General features: G+C 38.9%; 1 protein-coding gene across 2 annotated transcripts; it reads left to right on the top strand.

The window, feature by feature from the left end:
• Positions 1-2,413: 2,413 nt before the first annotated feature.
• On the top strand, positions 2,414-8,872 carry cpz (carboxypeptidase Z). 2 transcript variants are annotated; one of them, XM_017306556.1, is made up of 10 exons: positions 2,414-2,665; positions 2,766-2,981; positions 3,806-4,002; positions 6,382-6,543; positions 6,622-6,780; positions 6,871-7,006; positions 7,098-7,237; positions 7,354-7,453; positions 7,557-7,702; positions 8,078-8,872. In XM_017306556.1, the coding sequence occupies exons 1-10, from the start codon at positions 2,509-2,511 to the stop codon at positions 8,279-8,281; spliced, it is 1,617 nt and encodes a 538-aa protein (XP_017162045.1). In that variant the 5' UTR covers positions 2,414-2,508; the 3' UTR covers positions 8,282-8,872. The 2 variants fall into 2 exon arrangements, with proteins under 2 accessions (XP_017162045.1, XP_017162068.1); XM_017306579.1 differs by having other exon boundaries at positions 2,576-2,665; positions 2,770-2,981; positions 3,806-4,041.
• Positions 8,873-11,095: the final 2,223 nt, after the last annotated feature.

Genomic DNA, 11,095 nt, shown 5'->3' with positions numbered 1-11,095 from the left:
TGGCGCCCCGCAACAGCCGTGTCATCCGGGAGACGAATTTTTAGGTAAGAGAAAACAATGGCCGCGCTCAAGTTTTTTTTTTTTTTTTTTTTTTTTCCCCACATCGCAATCAGAGGGCGAAATGCAAAGTTCTCCTGGGGCGAAAATAGGAGACACGGGACCGCTTTTTCATTTAGGACAGTGGATGATTCTGTCAGTTCTATACTGTTACCAGCATTTAAACCTGCGTTTAGAAATCATTTATTATGTGCTAAAAAAAAAAAAAAAAAAGTTGAGTTGAGTTGAGTTGCACTAACTGATTGTTGTACTCGTCGTTTTCTCTCATTGTTCTGTTTCTCAGCCTAATTTAGGGACGTATAAAGTCGGACCCTCTCACGGGTTTTTATTGTTTTTACCCTCAACTCTCTTAATTGTTAACTCACAGTAAACTCTTTCAAATTCAGTTCGTCGTGCGTTTGAAGATGTCGCCCCCTGGCTTTGAGTTTGGGATTCACTGCTGTAGTTTTTTGTCCGTCATTCTCGGTTTTCCTCACAGGAAGATGCAGCAGCAGCAGCAGCAGCAGCAGCAGCGCACACGATGAAACAAGTATGTGTCTGTTTAGCTTTTCTTTCTACACGGAGTTGAGTTCATAAAATATAGACGCGCAAAAAGTAAAAATAAATATTACACGTGAAATATCTTTGAAGTATACTGTTTTCAAGCTGTAGTTGTCCTTTGTGGAAGAATAAGCTGTTTCAAATAGAAAATGCTACTTAAAGATAATCACTCGTGCTAAACCTTTTTAAATAACAGATGTTTGAAAGTCTAAAAAAAAAAAATCAGAAGAAAATTTCCACTTTAAAGTGAGTTTATTTTATTGTTTTGAGCAACAAATTATTTGCAGAGCTACAAAGTACTGCACTAAAATGTAAAATTATTCATTATTATTATCCCATCCATGTGTATGTGTGACCTTGAAGAGAAATACAGTGTTTTTGCCAACAAAAAATAGAAACAATTTAAAATGTTCTTGCTCCATCAAAACTATTTTTGTAATACACTTTCTCCATCTTTATTGTGTTCCAGCAGCTACCTGCACAGAGCTGAACCTGGGCTACTGCAATGATCTGGAGTACTCAGCGTGAGTCATGCTGCTTAGAAAGCCAATCAAAAGTCAACAGAACAAAGACATTATCCCCAATTTTATTATTATTATTATTATTATTATTATTATTATTATTATTTATTTATTTATTTATTTTGCTTTAAGTCACTGACTCTTGTACTTATAAACCACATAATGTTTAAATTCACATCAGCTCTTATCAGGGATTACAGTCATGCAAAATGAACACTTTTATACCTGTCAGTACAGACATGCGGAAGAATTACCTTAGGTACACATTTTTCTGCCTCTGTGTTTAATGCATTAAGTAGCAGATGGGTGCTGCCAACAAAATGAACTCAAGTACTTTAAGACTAAGTAGGCCTACAGTGATCCTATCTGTAAAATATTTTATTTGTCTATTAATGTCTTTTTCAGACTGACTGAAGTTAATTATTTACATCAGGAATACATATTCAGAAGGTGGAATGAATTGGAAATCTTCCTAGGAGTAGAGGTCCACCCCAAGGTTAGACTTCACAATGCTCAGAGAAACTGCAAAAAACCCAAGAGCCACATCTAAAAGGCTAAAGTTTCCCAGCACAGTTATAATAATACGGAATATGTATTGTTTTAATTATGTCTTGCAGCCAGGACACTACTAAGGTTTTCTAAGTTGTATCTAAGTAAACTACTTCCAGTGTCTTTTGCACATAATAACAAAGTAGAGATGTTTGGCTATAATTTGCAGCACTATGTTACTATGTAAGGCAAAAACTAAACAGCATCTTCTCAGAAACATCTCATTTGTAATGATACAAACTCTTAGCTCAGAGTTTAGTTCAACAGGACAATGATCTCAAACCCACCATCACATCAACAAGAATGTATCAAGAAGAAAATAAATAAATAATAATAATAATAATAATAATAATAATAATAATAATAATAATAATAATAATAATAATAATAATAATGTATGAACAAGGGTTGCAATGACTTAGTTGAATTTCATTTTTTATCCTGACTGAAACGCTCTGCTGAGTCTCAAGAGAGCTGTGCAGAGACAAATGTGTGACAAATTCAAAGAACTGAAACAGTTGGACAAGATTTCTCCAACAATAACATGAGAAATTGATGGAATCTCAGAGATTTAGAGACTTTATCAAGTTATTGCTTCTAACCATGGCTCCACAAACTATTGATGCATAGGGTGTATGTAAATATTTCCATAAGAGCATTCTCCCATTTCTACAGAACCATATTCCCCAACATTCTTGGTCACCGGAGTCGTTTTGAAGCCGAGTCAGGAGCAGAGTACCTCCTCCTGAGTGTCATCCACGGTCTCCTCAATGGTGAGTGCTCCCCCGAGATCCGTCTCGTAGGGTGTTCGGTGCTGGCCTCGCCCTGTCGGGACAACAAGATGATCAAACCGTGCCGCAGCACATGCGAAGCATTGAGAAAAGACTGCATGCACGCCTTTGAGGCCATAGAGATGGCCTGGCCCTACTTCCTGGATTGCGATCGCTTCTTTGCTGCAAGCGAGGAGGGGTGTTTTGACCCGCTATCTGGGATGAGAGGTAAAGATCAGAGTCTTGTGCCACTTGGACGCTTTGTGCTGAGGTAAAGTTTGAAACCAACACAACCAGCCCTCTGTCCTCTCCCACATATTCCCTCCAGCCAGACAGGAGGTGGCATTGTCCAGTCTCTCTCCCGAAGAACCGAGCACCATCATCCAGTTCATCTACGCCTCTAACGCCCAGATGTACAGCTTACTGAAGAGGACGGCAGCCAAGTGCTCCCACATCTCTCATGTCTACAGCATCGGACGGAGCACCGAAGGCAGAGATCTGTTGGTTATTGAATTCACCGACAACCCAGGACATCATGAGCTGCGTGAGTGAACAGCGTCACACTGTTGTGACTTTTAGAACAATTCTGCGAAAGAGATATTCTTCTGCTTCCGCATTTTTGCCACATGCAAATGTTTCTGGTCATCAGTCAAATCATCAACTAAATTTATTTTTAGTATTAAAGATAACCAAAGTAAATATGAAATCCGGTTTTTAAGTAATAAGCCATTCAGACCAGCTGGGTTCTATGTAACTACTTCCTAAACTTAATTAAGCTACACTTTGTAGCAATAATTATCATAGAGGATCTGCGATATTTTTTCAAAGAGTCTTCTACATGCTGTAAACGAATTTTGACCCACTCTTCTTGGCAGAATTGTTTTAATTCAGCAACAATTGATCGTTTTTGAGCCCAAATGACCTTTGTAAGGTCATGCCAAAATGACACATTTGGATTTAATATTCCGACTTGGATGAGGCCAGTCCAAAACCTTTGTTTTATTCTAAGTCAGAGTTAGATTTTCTAATGAGTTCTGAACCATGGTACTGCTTTATAACCCAATCTTGACTGAGCTCAAGGTTACAAACAGATGGTTGGACATTTTCCTTCAAGACTTTCTGGTTGAGAGCAGAAGTTCAAGGTCCCATCACTAGCAGCAAGCTGCTCATGTCCTGAAGAAGGAATGTGTTGCAGAACATCAAACCAATTTAAATACTAGTCAAAGACAATGCAAGTAAATACAAAATGCAAGTTTTAAATGAATTTCTTTATTACTAAGAGAGAGAAATTATCCCAACCCATATGGCCAAGCATTAAGTGTTGTTGTTTTTCTTTATTGTGCTCATTTCCATTTTCATTTTCTGCAGTGGAGCCAGAGATTAAGTTGATTGGCAACATGCATGGAAATGAGGTGCTAGGACGTCAGCTGCTCATCTACTTAGCGCAGTACCTGTGCTCGGAGTACACCCTGGGAAACCAACGAATTCAGTCCATCATTAACAACACTCGCATTCACATTCTGGCCTCCATGAACCCTGACGGTTACGAGGTGGCCGCCTCAGAGGTAGAGGAAAGCAATGACCCGGAGCTCTCCAACCAGGAAGTAAATATTGTTAACAAAACGAAGGACAAACCACCATTATCCGCTCTCGATCCTTTTTTGGCTGCTGTGCTTCTCTTGCTTGTGCTTTGAACGTTGAAGAATGCAAACTTCTATCAACTATTTTTTTTTTCTGACTGTCTGATCATCCCACTTGGTCTGGGAACAATCCCAGCCTCAAGTTGATCAACCAGTGAGGTCAGGATAAGGACAAATAAAATTCACAGATGGCTCTGTTTTCATTTTCAGAAATGTCTTCCAACAGGGTTGAACACTTCAGCCGGCTCTGGAAATTGCATGTTTCCAAAATGGGCACCGACGCCTTTTGTGTTTTTCGGATGTTCTGCACATTCACTCACACATCAGACCTAATCGTTTGCCTCCAATCTCTGCATGGACATTATTCTGTTAACTGGTCATGTGCATGCCGCAGTGTGTGCATATATACTTCCAATCAGGTCAGACGGAAGCTGCTGTTTGGAAATAAGGTGTTTCAGAGCCAGTTTTGGTCAGAGCAGAGCCTCACATTGCATGGTTAAAATATTCATTTGATTTACGGTGTTTTTCTTGGTTGATGGGCTGTGATCAAAATTTTAATTCATTAAGAACAGCTACTTGAAATTTGTCTTTTGACATGCATTGCATGTGTGCTAGTAATTCCCAAAGAGTGTCTTAAATGGGGAAGTTTTGCTTCCTAGTCGACATCTGAAATATAGAAGAGGAAACTGTTTCTATATTTTTGCACGTATATGGCAACATGCAGAGCTGCCCAACATGACCCCTCATTCGTTTATATTTTATGTTTTCAGAGAACCAGAGTTTTTATTAGCTTTTAAAGTGGCCTTGCTCAATAATCCTCCAGTATTTCAACATTTATCTATGGACTGTTTTTTTTTTCACATCAGCACATAAACTCTGGTTATTAGGTTGGCTCCATAACATAAATAATAAAATAGAAGCTTAGCCCTTTATACATAATCTGAATATTTAGTGCTCCATCAGATGCTTGTAAGCAATATATGTAAGTCAATAATAAGTTATCCAGAAGATATTACTCTGCAAACCTGAACAAAACTAATGTGTCTTTGCTTCCATGTTGTTGTATTGGTTAAAGTCAACATCTTGTACTCGGAGGCATCTTTGGCGTGTCCTTGATTGGAACCGACATAATCATGTTCGTATTGCAGCTTTCTGATAATCATCTCGTTTCAGCAAACTATTATTTTACAGGTAATCAAACTGATGGTAATGTCAAGTTTGGCATATTTTACTGATTTAGCTAAAAACAATTTAAACTAATGTGTTTCTGCATCAGACTACTAACTATACACCTTATGAAAATTTACAATAGATCATTTGCCAAGTGCTCTGGGTAACACTTTATTTAAAGGGGTGTGAATAAGACTGACATGACACTGTCATAAACATGACATAACGCCTGTCATGAATATAAAGAAGTCTTTATGAATGTTTATGACTTGTCATGAAGTGTCATTTGGTAAATAATGACACTTTTAATGCAAAGTTACTCTAAAAATTGCATTAAAAGTCCATTAAAAGTGCCAACTTTGCATGATTTTATAAATTATGATAATTTAATGCAAAGTTGACATTTTTAACGGGCTTTCAATGCAACTTTTAGAGCAACTTTGCATTAAAAGTGTCATTATTTACCGGATGACACTTCATGACGACAGTCATAGACATTCATAAGGACTCGTTCATGTTCAGGACAGATGTTATGTCATGTTTATGACAGTATTATGTCAGTCTTATGCACACCCCTTCAAATAAAGTGTTGCCGTGCTTTGTATGCAGGAACTAGCTTTTTGAGCTAAGGTTCCTTTTTAAATAAAACTATCAGGTAGTGCTACAGAAATGGGGGGGAAAGCAGAAACATGAGCTTTAAACTACATTCAGAAAACCTGAGGACACATAGATCAAGGCAACTTTAAATGACTACAGAGAAATCTGGTTCTTTAAAAGGAAAATATAAACGTAAAAAAATATATATATATTTTAAAATATAAGGAAATTAGCAGTGGCTGAACTCTACAAATATGTAACCATGCACATACATTTTTTTTTCTTCTTGAGGAAAAGGCCTTACGTAATATCTTCATGTTTCCTCTTCCTCTTCATTATTATGGATACATGGTCTTGTCTTCATGTTAACAATAGAACTAACAAAGAAGTCTAAAATTCATCTTGTAGAAATTGTGACTAATACAGTTTAATTTTCTTCACATAACCACTGTTGCTACTTATCTTACGTTATCCCCACAGTTACAATCTCCCACTTCATACAAGACTTGGCACATTTTAACGCCACAAATCTTTTAGGGTCATTTGCTAAATGGATGGACAAGCGGACGGGCTAATGCCCAGAACCTCGACCTGAACCGCAATTTTCCCGACCTCACCTCCGTCTTCTACCGGAACCGTCGCAGCAGGCACTACCGCATAGATCACATCCCGATCCCTGACTCCTACTGGTTTGGGAAGGTAGAAGAAAATGAAACGGCTTTTCACATCTTGACTGCCTTGAACCTGAATCATGTAGTTCCAACTTTTGAACTGCAGGTGGCGCCAGAGACCTATGCAGTAATGAAGTGGATCAGGTCACTGCCGTTTGTCCAGTCTGCCAGCCTCCACGGAGGCGAGCTGGTGGTCTCCTACCCCTTTGACTTCTCTAGACACCCGAATGAGGAGAAGATGCTTTCACCCACTCCAGATGAACAGGTGAGGATTCACAAAAACCAAACAAAAAAAAACACTTTATTGTCACTTTGTCTCAGCTTTCCCACTACCAATAAATCTCCCAACGCTCAGATCTTCAAGCAGCTCGCTCGCACTTACGCTGACGCTCACGCCACCATGTCAAACAACGACACGGACCGATGTGGGGCCTCTTTTTATCGTAACAGAGGCATCATCAACGGCGCTCTGTGGTACAGTTTTGCTGGGGGTGAGATGCCTTCAAAGTGCAGCGCATTTGCTAACCCTAACCCTTGACACCTGCTCCCAACATTACCTGAACACCTTTTGTCCATCTGCAGGTATGTCTGATTTCAATTACTTACACACTAACTGCATGGAGATCACAGTGGAGCTTGGCTGTGACAAATTCCCCTCGGAGGCTGAGCTCTACCCAGAATGGAAAAGGAATAAAGAAGCCCTGCTCAGTTTTCTTGAGTCTGTAAGTGTCTACAGAATAAAGTTAGCCTGTTTGGAGGTGCTGCGTTCGCTCAGTCCAGACCAAATATATTCGGTTGTGAGGGAATTGTCGTGATTGTGCTCTTGCTGTCTGGACAGGTCCACAGGGGAGTTAAGGGCGTTGTGAGGGACACGCATGGAAACGGTATAAAAGGTGCAACTGTCTCTGTCAGGGGGATTAGAAAAGATGTCACTACAGGTAAAAACACAAATCCAAAGTTCCTGTTAGTGCAGAAAAAAAACATTGTGTTGAATTTTGCAATTTCACCGTTTCTGTTCATTTCACCTAAACTCACTTGCAGCTGAGGACGGAGACTACTGGAGGCTGGTGAATCCAGGCACTCACATCCTGACAGCCACTGCCAAAGGTTACTCAAAGGTCAGCAAGAGGGTTTACCTGCCTCACAACTTGAACAAGGCTGGACAGGTCGACTTTGTCTTAGAGAAGGTTTGTATTCTCGACTTCTTACTTTGTGCATTGTATTTTAAAGTTTGCTGTTCCATTCAAAGGTTTCCAAACTCTAATTGTTTGGGGTGAACTAAACCCACAAATAATAATAATTATAATAATAAATGGACTTTTCTCTACATTCTACAAGATTAAGAATACTTTCGCATTTTCTTTAGTTTCAATACATCTCACTAGCTTAGAGATGTGCTTCTCTTCTATGTAAATATTCACTGCAAAATCAAAACAGCTAAATTTTGATTCAGCTAGTCGATGCGTAGAGGACATTTCCTTCTTCTAGACATGCCGTTTGCTGAGTGAAGTTGCTTGATACCCATTTGATCGCTTGACCTCTCCGTTTTTCCACACAAACAGCTTCCTGTGGAGCCAGACATAGATGACCACCTCTTCCCCACGGCAGACAGCTGGGATCGATTTGACCCCTACAACCAGTTTGAGCGCCACGGCGAGCCGGTTGTCACCGAGGAAGGAATAGAGCGGCAGGAGAAGCCGTGGTGGTGGAACTACTTCTCCCAGTCTGGCATGTCATCCCCAAACTGGCTGCTGAAAAATGTATAGACAGATGTTGGAAACATGAACATCCAGATGTGCTGACACAGAAGAATGAATGGACCCACATCCAGTCTCGTCTGTACTTCCAGGGTCATCTACCTACCAGCGACTGTAACACTGATGTCATCAGCCACCTAAGACTTCATCCGTGCATTTTCAAAAGTTTTGAAATTACATAGTTAAGCTTTTTAGCAAATATTATTCTGCAGATGCATTTAACTTGAGTTGAAAAGGTAAAATAAAATAGAGAGGATGTGCATAGTAGAGACATGAGTAGAAACAGGTACCTGATAGGATAGTATTTTTTTATTTCCATTGAGCAGCAGATTGAAATATTCCAGTTTTTAAATTCAGGTTGGGCAATATTTCTAATATCATGTCATAAATGCCAAATTTTCTTCCGTTTTTTGTCTTTTGTTCTGTAGCTAAAAGGCAGCAGTGGCACATTTAAAAACATCTGAACCTCTATAAAGCTTCTGCACTACTTCTGCTTTTGATAAAAGCAGTTCTGCGCCATCACTGTGCGAACAGTAAAATGGTTTGCTTTGAGTCTTGTTTCAGGTCATAAAAAAATAAATATGAGTCTATACATATAAATTCCTGTCACATATTTTATCCCGAATTATTTTATTAAAAAGTCTAAAGATTCTTGAATTGCCTCACTTTGGCCAGCAGAGGGCGAGAGAGAATAAGTGATGAACCCAATTATAGGCGCAGTTATTGGAGAATCAAAAAGTCAAAAATTTAGTGCTTCAATGTGAATTTAAAATATCACATGTCCTTATTATTGGGTGTCTGACAAACTGAGGATGCAGAAGAGCGTAAAAAACGCTTTATCCTTTGCTGTGACTTACCCACACAGGTCTTCTGGGTAAAAAAACACATTAGAAATATTATGTGCTGATTTTCCTCCTTGAAAGCAAAGTGTTCTGTTTGTTGTGCAAAACACCCCCCACACCCAATTTTCAACTTTTTACCTAAGGGATCTCATTGTTTCAAATAACTGTATACTTCGTGAAAAAAATTAACAAGTTTCTTCCTTAAAAGAAACTTCTACCATGACCTGAAAATCAGATGAGATTTTCAGCAAACGTCTGTTGCTGCAAAAGCTGATAGTTAACGCATTTCGTGGGCTAAAGTGAGAACCAAGAATATGGTTTTGTCCATGATGTTGGTTTCTATCCTGTAAGTTTTCCTTAGGACATTTACATTGAGATTGACCTATTGGATCCAGAATCCAGTTATTGTTGAGTGAGGCCTCAGAAACCCTTTTTCTTTAAATTTTAGATTTTTGTTCATGTTTGAAAGATTCTGTGATAATGACATGGAACCATATCAACCACTGAATTCTCACATTTGGTGTTCTTTACACATACTGACTTCAGTCACTTCCATTTTGAACAGAAGTGATTTGTAGAAATAATATGTGATTGTATATTTGTCCTGTCCTGGAAAGTAAAATAACAATGTAAGATATTCCAATATAAAGCAGTAAAAACGCATCTCCCCATCCTCACGCCAAGTGAGGTAATCAAACTTATAAATAATTTGACCAGATATATTCAGATATAAAAGAGGTTGTTTCATTTCAAAGCTTTGGTGATCATAGAAAGAATTTGAAAAACTGCACTTGGCTTTTAACTGTATTTTATGTGAATGTCCTGTCTGTATGACGGAACTTTAAGTGTTTAAAAAAATATTACCTGTAATTAAAATACGCAAAAGGTGGATCAGACTTAGTGAAAGTGCACATTTATTCACTACCCACTAACTTTACCTATCAAAGTCTGAGTCTGTATCCAGTGGTGGGATGGGACGAAGTACTTGTACTTCGTTACTGTACTTAAGTACAATTTTCGTGTATCTGTACTTTACTTAAGTAGATTTAATAATGGACACTTTCTACTTTTACTCCACTACATTTTACAGTAAGTATCTGTACTTTCTACTTCACTACATCCAAGTCTTTTTCTTTTTTTTTTTGTACATCTAAGTCGCATTGCTCTTTTTTAAAATGTGAAGTTCAGGGACTTAAGATGGCGCGGTAAAATCCGAGCAGTAACGTGACTTACGTGTCTGTTGTCACCCATCGCCTMCACCTTTACTCGCACGCGAAGCTCCAAGACATGCGCAGTGGTTTCCTCTGAGCGGGAGGCGATATCTGTCTAATCGTCAGTAATATAATAGCAAATATAATAGCATAAATTGAAATAGCGACATGTAAAATCAGCAGCGCTCCGCTTTCACCGGCGGTGGAGACTTCGTCCAACTTTTAGCGTCACTTGGAAGGAAAGCTTAAAGAAAGGTAAGCTCTGTGGACGTGTTGCTGCTGGCAGAGCTAGCTCTACAGAGACGCATGTTGCATCTGAGATGAAAAAAAGTTGTCACTCATGTGCTTAATTATTGTGTGGGGGTGTTGACTGAGGTGTCGCAAATATGGGACAACGCTGGTACCAAAGTGCAATATAGTGATATGACATTCAGGAACGATCCGATTCTTCTGGACGGATCTTTACTGATGAAATTTATTTCAGCTCTAAGTATTTAATATCTAGTTTTTTTTATGGGAATGTGAATCTTTCAGATCAATTTGAGAAGTAATTTTGATAGATAAAAGTTAATTTTTTGTGTCACGTAGCGCGGGGTGCTGGTCTTCACTTTGTCTTGGGTTAGGTGGTCTTGACTACAACTCTGCTACTGGCTCCTTGGTTGCCTGTCCTCTCCCCCCCCACCTTCTTTCCATCCCCTTTCTGTTGAATTTCTTTAAAAATAAATGACATTAGTGGCAAAATAAGTGAAGTTCATGTTATGTTAGGACAG

The sequence above is a fragment of the Poecilia reticulata genome, linkage group LG1 (assembly GCF_000633615.1).
Source record: "Poecilia reticulata strain Guanapo linkage group LG1, Guppy_female_1.0+MT, whole genome shotgun sequence".
Taxonomy (NCBI): Eukaryota; Metazoa; Chordata; class Actinopteri; order Cyprinodontiformes; family Poeciliidae; genus Poecilia; species Poecilia reticulata.
The sequence above is the reverse complement of the archived record's forward strand: the minus strand, read 5'-3'. Positions and strand labels throughout refer to the sequence as shown.

What these genes read in the sequence shown, in the direction of transcription:
- cpz (XM_017306556.1), top strand. Translation starts at nt 2,509, where the DNA reads ATGATCAAACCGTGCCGCAGCACATGCGAAGCATTGAGAAAAGACTGC. An exon ending in ACGAGGTGGCCGCCTCAGAG is followed by an intron (nt 4,003 to 6,381) that starts GTAGAGGAAAGC and finishes CAAATCTTTTAG; the next exon opens with GGTCATTTGCTAAATGGATG. An exon ending in TGCTCAGTTTTCTTGAGTCT is followed by an intron (nt 7,238 to 7,353) that starts GTAAGTGTCTAC and finishes CTGTCTGGACAG; the next exon opens with GTCCACAGGGGAGTTAAGGG.